We start from the raw sequence: 16311 nt of genomic DNA on the forward strand, positions 1-16311 counted from the left end.
GTCAAACCGGGTCTGCCAGCGTGTTCCACTAAGAGGGAGCCATGTAACAGAAGCCCTCTGTTGGAATATTGTGGATTTTGGGGTACTTTTAATGCATAAAAAGAAAATGTGGTTTTACTGTCTGGAGTTGATTAGGTTTCTATAGTGTCTAACCTTATCTCCCAGTCAGGGGGGAGACATTGTACGTCCGGTATGGGAGTCTTTATACACAATGTGGTTTTACTGTCTGGAGTTGATTAGGTTACCTACAGTGTCTAACCTGATTATCTCCCAGGCAGAGGGGAGACATTGTGTGGGACTGTCCTGGATTGTGTGATTATTTCTATTGGTCTGTGTGGTTGTCACGCAGTTCTCAATCAGGTCCACGGGGGAGGGCCCCTTCCATGGAGACTTGTATATTAGGCCAAGGGTGGCACCAATAAATGTTGTTCTTCTTACCCTCAACTCGCAGCCTCGTCTCGTGTTGTAGGGAACAGCTATATCCCTACTAGCTCTTGTAAGAGCTGCAAAGCTACTGGAAATCGCATCTCTGCTTGGAAGTCTCTGGAGAAGCTCTACAGCACCACGCTGACCAGGGAAGAAGGACGTGGCCAACGGTTGATACCGTTACAATGTCACATCTCAGAATAATGTCATAGATGCACATAATGATATGGCGGACGAAGTGGAAGCGCTAAAGGCCAAAATAGCGGACATGGAAGACCGCTTCCGCCGCAATAATATAAAGTTTAGAGGTATACCAGAAACAGTGTCAACTAGTGAGCTCCAGCCATATCTCCACAAGCCATTTTCGGTGCTCATACCGGATATTACTTCTCATGATTTGATAATGCCAAATACGGCAATTTCTTGATAAGGAGGCTCCCTGAGACACTTTGGCCACAGTACATTTTTTTCTATACAACAGAGGCGTTGATGTCCGCGAAAGTGCAAAAACCTACCTCCCCGTTCCAATCGGTTGTTATTTACTGACCTATCAGCAGCAACACTTCGCCAAAAAAAGATCTTTCATGCCTATAACAGCAACACTACGGAGCCATAACATTGTATACAGGTGGGGTTACCTACTAAAACTGCTCATTTCTGCATAAGGGACATTGCATCTGGTTAATTCCTTTGAAGAAAGAAAACCACTCCTACACGACTGGAAACTCCGCATGGAACCGCAGAAAGAAGAGAAACGTTTCCCAACCACCATTGCATAAAGAATGGAACACATAGGGCCAGATTTATCATTAGCTCAGGTCAGAATAATGGAGTGAAAAAGTCCCCAACGGTTTTTTCTGCTCTGCACTATGCTCGCCAGTTTTCTGAAAGTGGGCGTGTTTTCTTATGTAAATTAATCTCTAGACAGATTTACTATTGGGACTATTTAAAAAGTCGCAAAAAAGTCGCAATTTCACTCCAGTGAGGACCATGCTTATCTTATGAGACTTTTTAATAGAACATGCGACTTTTTCATTAAAACCTGCGACTTTTTCGTAAAGATGTGCGACTTTTGTAAAGCTGCTTACTGACGGATAAACTGCTACCGTCAAACCACATTTATTACAGTCTTAAAGGGCCGATCATAAATCTGACTTGGCTAAAACTGACTTTAGCCATATGTGAAAGTGGAGTGAGCTGTCAGAGTCATGATAAATCTGGCCCTGTATCTCAAAGCAATTCCCGCAAGAGATTATCCCTTTCTAGCTACCAATATGCCGGAGCACCTTGAGTGGCCGAATACTCTGGTAACTATATGGAACTTTTCCCCCCAAGTCATCGTAGGCGGTGAGACGAATACCACACCTCATGCCCGCTTGACATCAATTACGTCGAGCTCACGAGAAGCGGTATGGTCACGGGTTTACCAAAAAACGTGAAGTTACGCCCTCCAGAGGAGAACGTAAGGTCAGGTTGGTACGGTTTACACACACACACCTCCTGTCCACGCGGGCACAGAGGGCCAACAAGCCGAGAGAGCCTTTCCACTGCCGCAGTGAAAACAGCACTGTCTCAGCCTGGGAAATCTGCCACCAGCTCTCATTTGATATAAGCCAGGTCCGTTAACGGGATTATATAGGGCGAGACACCAACCCATGGTAGCTTATAACTAGGCCAAAACACGGACGTGGGGATTTATGATCGAGATACACGATAGCACAAGATTAAATTATAGATTTAATCGCCGTAAGGGCACACTAGATTTAACACAATATACACAGAGAATATATACAGTGGTCTGAGGTTACAGATTACAGGTTATATGGTTACAACAGGGTTAAGCAGTGTAAAAGTCAGTTACTGAGTAAGATGAAAGTTCCTTTTGGTTGGGAGATGTTCTTTGCTGGAGTCCACATGAAGGGCCGTGATCTCAGCGAGTTCCTGGGTCCCTCTAAACACATTTGTAAGATGTGACCCTTCTTCAGAGAAAAAAGACACGCCTGCTTGCTGGCACCAGACTTAACCTGTAGCCGGCCCCTCGACCCCCGGCCTCAGGGAGGGGTCCACTCCCCCTCTTCTGGGCTGGCAGCAAATCACCCACAAAACCCTTTAGGGTTCATAGCTCCAGACCAGAGGGTCACAGGGAGATGGTTCTGGGACCAATGGACCTGCCTGGGTTCCGGCTACAAGTAGAGTCCAAACATGATACAGTTATGTGGTTTCTATGGGGAGATATGGATATCTCCCTCCCCTGACATCGTCCCATTAAACAAAGACCATGGACACGTACATTGTGGCCACTGGGACACAAATATGTATCCGGTTTGCGCCTGCGATGACCAGGCGATTCATAATTCCTTATGAAAGGTAGGTGCCAACATGTCTGGGAGGTCTCATTGATCCTGGGCAAGGGCGGATCCCCCACGCTGGGGGTTTTCCTGCAGAATTTAGCTTGGCTCCAAACTGGTGGACTGAGGTGTGACCTTCTCCACCTGGGGCCTTCTTGAAGCCTGGACCCCCTGGGGCTTTCTTCCTTGCTAACTGACACTCAGATGGCTGGGGGGGGGGTGGAAACTTATTTTGCATGTACACTGAACATGCCAAGAGGTGTATCAAATGACAATCAGGGCTGGGGCTTTGAAGCAGTGCCCTCCTGTGGAGTTCACTACCTCCGCTATCTCTCAGCAAATGGGGGTGTGAGGACATGGCTGACAGTAAATATTAATCCTCATTTCTCACACCTCCCGCCTTTAGAGGGTGCCAGGGGGCAGCACATTCCTGTGTTCCCCCGTCCTTGCCGGGATAGCCCATCAGTGTTCTCGTGGTCACGGCCCCTTTTGTGGCGAATGGTCAAGTGATACTGCTGGAGAGCTAGGCTCCAGCGTAGCAGCCTTCCATTCGTCCCGGATACGGTGTTTAACCAGCTGAGGGGGTTGTGGTCAGTCTCCACAGTGAAGCGGCGCCCGCATGAATACGGCTGCAACTGTTGCAGTGCCCAGACAATTGCCAGGCACTCCTTCTCCATTGTGGAGTATGCCACCTCCCTCGGCAGGAGCTTCTGACTCAGTTACAGAACGGGGTGTTCCTGGCCCGTAGGGTCAACCTGGCTGAGTACAGCACCGAGGCCAAAATCACTGGCGTCTGTCTGTACTATAAACGGCCACGTGAAGTCGGCCGCCTGTAGTACAGGGAAGCTCGAGAAGGCTGTCTCGCAGTCGTTCATCCAATCGACTGTGGAGGGCAGCTTCTTGTTGGTGAGGTCCGTCAGGGGCTTCGCCAGGCTACTATAGTGGGGGAAGAACCTCTTATAGTACCCGGCAGTGCCCAGGAAGGACATCACCTGTTTCCTGGTCCTGAGGGTGGGCCAGTATGCGATAGCATCCACTTTCCCGGGTTCTGGCTTAAGGGTCCCCCAGCCTACCCGATGCCCCAGATAGTGGACCTCGCTCATGCCCAGCTGGCACTTTTCCCAGCTTGATGGTCAAGCCTGCCTGGTGGATCCGCCCCAGCACCTGCGTCAGGTGCTGTAGGTGATCCTCCCATGTGGGACTGAAGAAGGCAATGTCATCCAGGTACGCGGCCGTGTACTCTTCAAGTCCCTTAAGCAGCGTGTTGACCATCCTCTGAAAAGTGGCAGGGGCATTCTTCATGCCGAACGGCATCAACGTGGATTCGTATAATCCAAAAGGGGGTGATAAAGGCAGAGCGTTCCTGCGCATCCTGGGTCAGGGGAATCTGCCAGTACCCCCGGCTCAGATCCATGATGGTCAGGTACCGGGCCATGCCAACTGATCAAGCAGGTCATCGATGCGTGGCATAGGGTATGCATCGGTGACCAAGACAGCGTTGAGTCCCCTGTAGTCCACGCCAAACCGGGTGGTCCGGTCCTTCTTTGGGACAAGGACCACAGGCGAGGCCCAAGCGCTGTTGGATGCCTGGATGACCGCCAGCTTCAGCATCTCATCAATCTCCTGGCGCATGTGCTGCTGCCCCTCCAAGGAAACCCGATATGCTGAACGCCGGATTGGGGGGGGTGATCCCTAGTGATCCCCGTCCTTCCGGGCTTGTTGCTGAACAACTCCCGGAAGGGGTGAAGGGTGGCCCATAGCTGGGACCGTTGGTCCTTCAAGAGCTGTTGGCCCAACTCCACATCCTCGATGGACCCACCCACCTTCACCTGGGTGAGCATGTCCAGGAGGGTTTCCCCCTCCCCTCTTCGGGGAGGTTGCAGACAGGGAGGGCACATGCCTCCCTCTCATGATGGGCCTTAATCATGTTCACGTGGAAGGCCTTCTGCCTTCCTCGGGCATGGTCCACGGTGATCAGGTACGTCACGGCATTGAGGCGCTGATGTATGAGGTATGGGCCGCCTGAAGCTTGTCCTGAGGTACGGGGACCAGTACCCATACCTTTTGACCCACCTGGTAGGTCCTCTCACAAGCGTTATGATCATACCATCGCTTCTGGTCGGCCTGGGCCCGCTCCATATTATCGTGCACCAGCTGCGACAAGGCCTGCATCTTGTTCCGGAAGCGCATGACATACCCGACGACCGACACTTCAGGGGTGGCTACATCTCCCTCCCAGACCTCTTTCACCATAGCCAGGGGCCCCCGCACACGTCGCCCGTACAGGAGCTCGAAGGGAGAGAACCCCGGGGAGGCCTGTGGGATCGCTCGGTAGGCAAACAGTAGATGTGGGAGGTAGTGCTCCCAGTCACGCCCGTGGGAGTCGACCAACATCTTAAGCATCTGCTTTAAGGTGCCATTAAACCTTTCACACAGGCAGTTTTGTCTGTGGGTGGTACGGGCTGGTCACCAGATGTTGCACCTGTGTTTGCCTACAGAGGGACTCTATCAATTGCAACATGAACTGAGTCCCCCGGTCGGTGAGCATTTCCTGGGGAAAGCCCACTCTGGAGAAAATCTCCAGGAAGGCAGTGGCCACCTTGTCGGCCCGAATGGATGACTAGGTTACCGCCTCCGGGTACCGGGTGGCATAGTCTACCACCGTCAATATGAAGAGTTTCCCTAGAGCTGCTGGGAATGGACAGCAGTCCAATTAGATCCACAGCCACCCTCCTGAAAGGCTCTTCAATTATGGGCAGCGTTACCAGTGGGGCTTTGGGGCGCCGCCCCGCCTTCCCCACCCGCTGGCAGGTGTCACATGAACGGCAGTAGGCAACCACATCAGCCCCCATCTTTGGCCAGTAGAAATGTTGGGCTAATCTGGCCCTTGTCTTAGCGATCCCTAGGTGTCCAACCATCGGAATCTCATGCGCAACCTGCAACAACTCCATCCTGAACTGATAGGGTACCACTAGCTGTCGGTCCCTAGGCCACGCCTCCCATGAGCCCTGCTGGACCGTGACCCGGTAAAGCCGTCCTTGGTCCCAGACCATCCGCTCGAGGTCTAAGTCCGAGGTGGGCTGTTCTGCTTGCTCCTTGAGAGCGTTTAGGCTGACGTCAGCCGCTAACGCTGCCTGAAACTCCTGACTGGACGTGGCCAGAATAGACGAGACTGCCACGTCCCCTTTCAGGTCCCTGGGACCAGTCTCCTGCCCTCCGTCTGACTCGGCAGCCACTTGGTCGGAAGGGGGAAAGCCATCAGACCCCTGAGGGGCCCCTAGGGCCCCAGCACTCCCACTGCACGTGACAGCAGCTATGGCCGCTGCCACTGCAGGTAGTGCCTGCTTCCTCTTGGCTCCCGACCAAGTCGCCAGTCCAGACGGACTAACCTAGCCCTCTGACATCTCAGTGGGGGAGGAACCCTGCACCGAGGCCTCACCTGGCAGCCCTACTTCTCCTGGGACAGCCCTGACCTCATTTGCATCCTCCTCCCCCGCAGCTGTCTGCCCCCTGCTTGTCCCCTCAGTCACCACACTGGAGGACAACAGGTTCCAGCAGGCTTGCTGGCCACACCCTGGAGCTTAAGCACAGCTGGCAGGAATGACCCCCTCCCCACATTACATCACATTCTGGGGAAATCGGACCTCGGGGTGTCAGCGGCCACAAGCCGCCCCAGGTCCGTCCCCAGCAAAACACTGGCAGGGATATTTGCGGATACCCCCACCTCCCTTACTCCTCGACCGGCGCCCCAGTCCAAATAGACCTTGGCGACTGGCAGTGTCGGTTCTACTCCCCAAATCCCGGAGACAGTAAGGGATCTTCCGGGCAGTAAATCATGGGGTGCCACCAGTTCAGGCTGTACCAGTGTCATCTCAGCGCTGGTGTCTCTAAGTCCCATGGCCACGGCCTGGCCCACGGTGACCGGTTGTAAATTGTCCAGGGACCTCCCACCACCCCCACCCACACAACACAGTGGACGGTTTCCGGGTTGATGACTGGGACGGATCCCTCGGGCGCTGGGGAAACATGGCTTTGAAGTGTCCTGGCTGCTTACACAGGTGGCACAGTCGGGGTTCCCCCCCTGACGTGGAAAGTGTAGCAGGGGCTGGTGCCCACTTGGGCCTAGGGGCAGGGGTAGCAGGTGCGTCTTACCCCCTCTCCAGCCGAGGGCTGCTGTTGCGGAGGCCCCCTTTGGCTTCCGGTCTCGGAGGGACTGCTGGTGATCCTCCGGGCAATTCCACAAGAACTGCTCTGTGGCGATGAGCTCCTTCAGCTGCTGGACGGTGGTGAGCTCCAATCCTGTGGTCCATTGGTTGACCGCTCTCAGCAAGGCCCGCATGTGATCGGCCCAGCTCTGGGTAGAACCCAGGTGCAAATTCCTGAGCTTTTTCCGGTACGACTCAGGGGTTAAGTTATACTGCCTGACCAGAGCCTGTTGGATGTCCTCATAGCTCAGGAGGGTCTCGCTGGGCAGGTACCCGAAGATTTCAAGGGCTTTTCCCCTGAGCTGTGGCATGAGGAATCTGACCCACTGGTCCTTTGGCAGCTGGTACTGATGGCAGGCTGTCTCAAATTCCAACAAAAATGTGTCCAGGTCCCCATCTTTGTCCAGTAGGGGAAAGTCCTCTGCCCGCAGTTTAGGAATCCGGACCTCTGGAGACTCACATTGGGCTGGGGAGGGGAGGGCGGCTGGAATTGGAGCTTCAGCTGGAGCATTTGTAGCTGGTGCTCACGCTCTGCCTGCTCACAGTGCTCTGCAGCCTCTGCCTGCTCGTGATGCTCTGCAGCCGCCAGGAGGAGCTCAGAGGCTGCCTGGTCTCCGGCCTGGAGACTGTCCATGGCAGCTTGTAGGAGAGCATCTGAGCCAGGTTGGCTGGGGGATGAGCAGGTAGAGTGAGGCCCACCGCAGACCTCAACTCTGGCGACTGGCTCCTTGGGGAGCTTTGGCTGTGGTCCCCCTCGCCTTCCATCTCCTCTCCGCCCCCCATCTGGACTGCATCCTCCCCGCCACTATTTAAAGCATCGGCCATCTCCTTAGCTTTTTTCCTTGTGATACTGGCTGTCATTGCAATGGATGGTCACTGACACTGACTGCAACCTGATGCCCACACACCTTATTGTATCTGCACTCAGACTGTCTAGTGTTGAGCTGATCTTGAGACTCCAGCGGCAAGAGCTACTGCTGGTCGTCTTTAGTGTCTGGGAGTATGGGTCTCACACTCACACACACACACTAGTATCTCGATCCCACTTTGCTGCCACCAATATGTGACAAATACCACACCTCGTGCCCACTTGACGTCAACTACGTCGAGCTCATGAGAAGCGGTATGGTCACGGGTTTACCAAAAACATGAAGTTACGCCCTCCAGAGGAGCACGTAAGGTCAGGTTGGTACAGTTTACACACACACACACACACACACACACACCTCCTGTCCACGCGGGCACAGAGAGGTAACAAGCCGAGAGAGCCTTTCCACTGCCGCAGTGAAAACAGAACTGTCTCAGCCTGGGAAATCTGGAACCAGCTTTCGTTTGATACAAGCCCGGTCCGTTGACTGGATTATATAGGGCGAGACACCAACCTGCGGTAGCTTATAACTAGGCCAAAACACGGACGTGGGGATTCGTGATCGAGATACAAGATTAAATTATAGATTGAATCGCTGTAAGGGCACACTAAATTTAACACAATATACACAGAGAATATATACAGTGGTCTGAGGTTACATGTTATATGGTTACAACAAGGTTAAGCAGTGTAAAAGTCAGTTACCGGGTAAGATGAAAGTTCCTTTTTGTTGGGAGATATTCTTCGCTGGAGTCCACATGAAGGGCCGTGATCTCAGCGAGTTCCTTGGTCCCTCTAAACACATTTGTAAGATGTGACCCTTCTTCAGAGAAAAGACACGCCTGCTTGCTGGCACCAGACTTTTAACCTGTAGCCGGCCCCTCGACCCCTGGCCTCAGGGAGCGGTCCACTCCCCCTCTTCTGGGCTTGTAGCAAATGACCCACAAAACCCTTTAGGGTTCATAGCTCCAGACCAGAGGGTCACAGGGAGATGGTTCTGGGACCAATGGACCTGCCTGGGTTCCGGCTACAAGTACAGTCCAAACCTGATACCGTTATGTGGTTTCTATGGGGAGATATGGATATCTCCCTCCCCTGACCTCGTCCCATTAAACAAAGACCATGGGCACGTACATCGTGGCCACTGGGACACAAATATGTATCCAGATTGTGCCTGCGATGGCCAGGCGATTCAAAATTCCTTATGAAAGGTAGGTGCCAACATGTCTGGGAGGTCTCATTGATCCTGGGCAAGGGCGGATACTCCATGCTGGGGGTTTTCCTGCAGGATTTAGTTTGGCTCCAAACTGGTGGACTGAGGTGTGACCTTCTCCACCTGGGGCCTCCCTGAAGCCTGGACCCCCTGGGGCTTTCTTCCTTGCCAACTGACACTCAGATGGCTGGGGGGGTGGAAACTTATTTTGCATGTACACTGAACATGCCAAAAGGTGAATCAAATGACAATCAGGGCTGGGGCTTTGAAGCAGTGCCCTCCTGTGGAGTTCACTACCTCCGCTATCTGTCAACAAATGGGGGTGAGGACATGGCTGACAGTAAATATTAATGCATATTCCTCACAGGCGGCATTAAGCCGCATGGACATTCCTTAACCTGTTGCTTGTTTACATTGATTTTAAGTTTATTCCTTACTACAGCTCTCCTGGAGGTGTCGCAATGCCAACACTGTTTCTGAGGGTTAGATGGTCATATCTTATATATAAAAATATATATAAAAATATATATAAAAATATTATATGATCCTTCAGGCGGACATAAACGCTTCTAAGGCCTCTTTCACACTTGCGTTGTCCGGATCCGGCGTGTACTCCACTTGCCGGAATTACACTCCGGATCCGGAAAAACGCAAGTGTACTGAAAGCATTTGAAGACGGAACCGTCTTCCAAATGCGTTCAGTGTTACTATGGCACCCAGGACGCTATTAAAGTCCTGGTTGCCATAGTAGGAGCGGGGAGCGGGGGAGCGGTATACTTACAGTCCGTGCGGCTCCCGGGGCGCTCCAGAATGACGTCAGAGCGCCCCATGCGCATGGATGACGTGATCCATGCGATCACATGATCCATGCGCTTGGGGCGCCCTGACTTCACTCTGGAGCGCCCCGGGAGCCGCACGGACGGTAAGTAAGTATACTGCTCCCCCGCTCCCCGCTACACTTTACCATGGCTGCCAGGACTTTAGCGTCCCGGCAGCCATGGTAACCATTCAGAAAAAGCTAAACGTCGGGTCCGGCAATGCGCCGAAACGACGTTTAGCTTAAGGCCGGATCCGGATCAATGCCTTTCAATGGGCATTAATTCCGGATCCGGCCTTGCGGCAAGTGTTCTGGATTTTTGGCCGGAGCAAAAAACGTTCCGTTCCGGAACTGAAGACATCCTGATGCATCCTGAACGGATTTCTCTCCATTCAGAATGCATTAGGATAAAACTGATCAGGATTCTTCCGGCATAGAGCCCCGACGACGGAACTCTATGCCGGAAGACAAGAACGCAAGTGTGAAAGAGCCCTAAGTTCTTTTATCGAGTATCTTAATTTGTACAAGCAGTGAAACAAAGGGACAATTGTATATGCAAAATATATATGTCGTTTATTATAAAACAAAGAATATAAAATCAATACAACTGCAAAACAAACGATAAAGTTATAAAATAATACCCAAAATGTACCACACGGTGGTGCTAACACACCCCTATCTCACCAGCACAGAACAACTTTAAAGTTACTTATGACAACATGCTTATGTTATACTTTTAACAAAAAGTCCAGTAATTTATATACCAGAAGAAACTTAGGATCTTCTGTTATCAAACAGGCTATAACAATGAAACACGGATATACAGGAAAATAACTGTTATCCCTTGACTGTTTTCCTATGACCAATCAAAAATATATGATATTAATATGATAAAATATTCAGCTCGGCAATCAGACTATGGACAATTACTTTCCAAGGATTTAGTCCTCTTTTCAAATAATGTCAGATCTTCCATTAACAATATGCATCTTTGCTAAGAGAATAATCAGCATTATGGAGGCAATTAACACTATATATTCCCACAGTATGGGGACTCTTGACTATATACCGAGGGAAATATCTTATTAATATCATGAGCAGTAAACATAATATACGTTACCGGGTCAAAGGTAGACAGAGTTCAGATGGGACCAGTTCAAGAACTTTCCTAGTAGTCCAAAAAAGAATCCAAGTTTTTTCTGGTATAGTTTTCTTTGAGTTTTTCTTTTGGTTTTGATTAAATGAATGGATCCCCTGATGCTCTGCACACGAGTAATTATTCCCCACCTTATCTAAGAATCATCCCCTTCTAGATTAGGGATTTCCAATCAGGTAAGGTGGGTGTATTCGCATGCTAATAACACAATGATGTCATATTAACCCTTAACATGGTATAAAACAAATGATAAAATAATATAATATTGTGCATCTGCCTCCAGATGGCACTGTGGTACTGCAGATGAACATCAAAACCTTAAACATTAATTCTAAATACCAAATACGTTCACATGACCTTTTTAACCTTTTAAAGGGAATCTGTCACCTATTTTGACCATATAAAACTGTTAACATAGCAATGTGCAATTCTTTCTTTTACTCAACTTTTCATTCAGATGAAAAAGCGATTTTTCTGATATGCAAATGAAGTCTCAAGGTGCATAGAGGGGCGTTATTACTCTGCTCTAGTGCCTAGTAACGCCCCCCTGCAGTGCCTAGCACGCCTCCTAAGAAGTGTACTACTACATCCTTGCCAAACGGTGCTGCCCCCTCAACTACGTCATTTAATTTATTCACTGCACCGTCCTTGCTTCCTCCTCTCTTGGCCTCCGAAATCCCGCGCAGGCGCAGTATCGCCGAGTGCCTGCGCCTGTACGATACTCCTGCTCCAGAGGGCAAAAGCGCTCTGATTAAGTCACTGGTGCTCTGTTGTGGACCCATACATAGTTTGGCAAGTGCTTAAAGCATATATTAGGGGTCTCATGATTAAAATTGGCCATCAGGAGAAAAACATGAATGATATTGTAACCAAACTAGCCTCGCTAGAACAACTTAACAAACAGCAGCCAATGAGGGAACGAACAGCTGAAATTGCAGAGAGAAATTACGCAATCTTTTCTCATTTAACTATGAGAAGGCCTTATCTCATACAAAAGCCAGATATTATATACAAGGTAACAAGGCTGGCAGATTGCTGAATTAGAGCAATTCCGTCTTGTAGGTTCTATGTGGATTTAGGAATTTCCACACTTTTTCTGGGGTGCCAAATGTAGAAATTGCTCTGCTTTACCGGTGCCTTAAATTACTAAAGAACAACTGTATCTTAACTCAGTGTTGGATTTTTTTTTACAAATAGGGATATACCTACATTCTAATACAATTAAGGGAATGGGAGGGGGGATTGGAGGGGGTCAGGATCCTTGAGCTAGCTACACCATTCTCTCTCAGTCACACATGCCATGGGTTTTTCTCGTACTCAGAACACTCCTCTCAAGCAGGTCTCAGCAAATCACATTCTTGATTGTAGAGTCCAGAAAGACTAGTCTTGTCCCAGAGGTCACCAAGGTCACCATTGCTCCTACTTGTGAGCTAGGTTAGTACAGATGATTACACAGGAAGAAAGTTCAATCATATACCCCTGCCTCCATCCCAGCATATATGTCCTTGCTGACACAGGTGTGGGCAGTAAATACCAGCAGGGGGTCGGGCTTGCCCCAGAACATGACAGTCCTGGCAGATCTTCTATTCAGTGTCCTGCCCAAGAACCCTTTGATGGTCCTCATTTGCATATCAAGCAGACCCAGGCTGATTCAGTTCAAGATATCAAGGAACATCTTTGCATCAAAATGTATCAGATGTCAATTTTATTGGTTCCAACAAATATCCACCAATTTCCGACCTCAATAGGACCACTAATTAGCCATATAGTTTTAAGTGCCAAATTGGTGATCACTCGCCACTGGAAAGAGTTGGCTCCCCCAAAGTTAGAAGAAGTATACAGAACCCTTAATTTGACATGCCAATATGAACACATGTTACCAGACACGCTTATAAATAGAAGCAAGGAGGAGAATGTGTGGGGTGACCCTGGATGTAAAAACTGAAACCGAAACAGTGGAGACACTGTTATTACCAAAAAGAAACAAGCACACCGACAAGGAGAGAGTTGGTTTTACTGTTATGCTTTATTGTACTCAATTTATATTTATTTTGTGGACATTTTGAAAACATCTGAACATACTAGAAGTTGTGGTCTAATGGCTGAGCTCCACGTTTGGCAGCATCCAATTCGGATGCAGTGGAGCTTGACCAGGGGCTAACTAACAGTTGTGATAATCGCTACTCCCCATTGTGTTCATGGGGAGTTTTGTTTTTTTGAGGCTTAAATTGTACAACAATGTAAAACTGTGGCTGCGTCCACTGAAATGTTGTTTGTTCTCGGTTACTGGAAAACAAAACCAATAAAAAAAAAAAAGATTGAGAAATAAAAAAAAAAAGTGTCCAGCACCTTCTAGAAGAGACAATCATATATTTACATCGACTTCTAAAAAAAATAATGCAATAAATGAATAGAGAACATGGTTTGGGTGTAGTCAGAAGTGGCTTCATATGATTTCCAACACATCAGACTCAGACAATCCAAACTCAGTCTTGAATTTGTCAAAGAGCTTCTGAAGAGAGGTCAGGTACATGCCGTGGTAGAGGTCCACGTCCTTCTGAGTCGGCTGCTCCATTTTAGGGACTGCGATGGGTTCTCCAACTGGAGGGGAAATAAAAAATTATACCTTCATCAAGGTAGGAGAATTGCAGACTGACTCGCGGGTCGACATTGGAGACGGCCAAACAGTCCATCATGATCTACTTTTCGAGTGCCAGGTGGTGGCCAATAGATGACTAGAGGACACTAACTTAAAAATGATTCCATAAATGTCAGCAGCTGGGCCTAGGTGGAAGCCTATGAGTGGGGAACAAGACTTGTTGGTGGTCAGTAGATAGTTTTACACCAGCTAGATATAAAGAAGGCTGTGAACCATCTCAAATGTTGTCCCAGGCAACAGCAAGTAAATATGTAGCATGGCCCATTCTTACACCAATCGACCTCGGACACTGTAGAATTGTTGACTCTTTGCTACATTGAAATCAATAAGCTTCCATATTTATCCACTCTAAGCAATCGAAGGGTCCTAAACTGTCCATCCATATCTGACAGCTTAACACAATATATTAGAAGTTGCATATAGATATGTATGACTCACCCACAGTAGTGATGGGAGTGGGATAGGGCACAAAGCCCCAGCTGTCTGTGGAGAAGAACCCACAACCATAGAACAAACATGGAGCAAATCCAATGCATTTCTGGAACTTTCTCTGTAGCCATAGGCTCCAAGAATCTTCTTCAAACAAAATTTGCTTATAAGCCTTGTCCTCGCCAAAGGAATAAACTGGGACCAGATTAGCCCTATATAAAAATACACAAAATATAGTTATTTATGGGGCTGCCATCGAGGACTGGTCTCCATCTGGCCCTCTTGTTATAGAATGGTTAATGGCACAATTGTAATAACTAGAGATAAACTAATTTCAAGAAATTTGCTGAAGGTCCAATTCTAAGGAATCCGTCTGAAGAATCGATTCTGGTATGAATACTTTTGACCCAAAATCAGAAGTGCTCCAATGCCAGTAGTAGAACTTTATATACGCTGACAGTGACACTGGATAATAAGCTTATTATACACTTAGTAATTGTAGAAGCTTTCCGACATTTTTTTTTTATTATTTATTTATTTTCAGAAAAAAAATGCACAATCTTCCCAATCCAATTACAGTCCCTGTAAGACCCTAAAATGGCCCCCTACCTATAATACTGCTTCCCATGTACAAGAATATAACTACTATAATACTGCTCCTATGTATAAGACTATACCTACTATAATACTGCTCCTATGAACAAGACTATAACTACTATAATACTGCTCCTATGTACAAGAATATAACTACTATAATACTGCCTCCTGTGTACAAGAATATAACTACTATAATACTGCTCCTATGTACAAGAATATAACTACTATAATACTGCTCCTATGTACAAGAATATAACTACTATAATACTGCTCCTATGTACAAGAATATAACTACTATAATACTGCTCCTATGTACAAGAATATAACTACTATAATACTGCTCCTATGTACAAGAATATAACTACTATAATACTGCTCCTATGTACAAGAATATAACTACTATAATACTGCTCCTATGTACAAGAATATAACTACTATAATACTGCTCCTATGTACAAGAATATAACTACTATAATACTGCTCCTATGTACAAGAATATAACTACTATAATACTGCTCCTATGTACAAGAATATAACTACTATAATACTGCTCCTATGTACAAGAATATAACTACTATAATACTGCTCCTATGTACAAGAATATAACTACTATAATACTGCCCCTATGTACAAGAATGTACAATATAACTACTATAATACTGCCTCCTATGTACAAGAATATAACTACTATAATACTGCCTCCTATGTACAAGAATATAACTACTATAATACTAACTCCTATGTACAAGAATATAACTACTATAATACTGCTTCTATGTACAAGAATATAACTACTATAATACTGCCTCCTATATACAAGAATATAACTACTATAATACTGCCTCCTATGTACAAGAATATAACTACTATAATACTGCCTCCTATGTACAAGAATATAACTACTATAATACTAACTCCTATGTACAAGAATATAACTACTATAATACTGCTTCTATGTACAAGAATATAACTACTATAATACTGCTCCTATCTACAAGAATATAACTACTATGGGGGCGGAGCCTGACCTTGGAGCTGAATGGCTGCTGGTTACTGAGCTCTTCCCGGCAGTCGTCGTAACCCCTATTATATGCCATTTTCCTCGCTCAAATCGTTATATAACTACTATAATACTGCTCCTATGTACAAGAATATAACTACTATAATACTGCTCCTATGTACAATATAACTACTATAATACTGCCTGCTATGTACAAGAATATAACTACTATATTACTGCCTCCTATGTACAAGAATATAACTACTATAATACTGCCTCCTATGTACAAGAATATAACTACTATAATACTGCTTCTATGTACAGGAATATAACTACTATAATACTGCTCCTATGTACAAGAATATAACTAATATAATACTGCTCCTATGTACAATATATCTACTATAATACTGCCTCCTATATACAAGAATATAACTACTATAATACTGCCTGCTATGTACAAGAATATAACTACTATAATACTGCCTGCTATGTACAAGAATATAACTACTATAATACTGCCTCCTATGTACAAGAATATAACTACTATAATACTGCCTCCTATGTACAAGAATATAACTACTATAATACTG

The 16311-nt window shown here is 47.2% G+C and overlaps 1 protein-coding gene across 1 annotated transcript in view; it reads right to left on the reverse strand.

Moving 5' to 3' along the window:
• Positions 1 to 13479: 13479 nt before the first annotated feature.
• LOC120996509 (diacylglycerol O-acyltransferase 2-like) overlaps positions 13480 to 16311 on the reverse strand; it is a 320553-nt gene continuing 317721 nt past the window's right edge. The window contains exons 7-8 of the mRNA XM_040426448.1: positions 14131 to 14333; positions 13480 to 13634 (exon numbers count right to left, since the gene is read on the reverse strand). Of these exons, the coding sequence (XP_040282382.1) occupies positions 13480 to 13634; positions 14131 to 14333 (358 nt within the window). The remainder of the gene's footprint in view (positions 13635 to 14130; positions 14334 to 16311) is intronic.

This window comes from Bufo bufo, chromosome 3, assembly GCF_905171765.1.
Source record: "Bufo bufo chromosome 3, aBufBuf1.1, whole genome shotgun sequence".
NCBI lineage: Eukaryota > Metazoa > Chordata > Amphibia > Anura > Bufonidae > Bufo > Bufo bufo.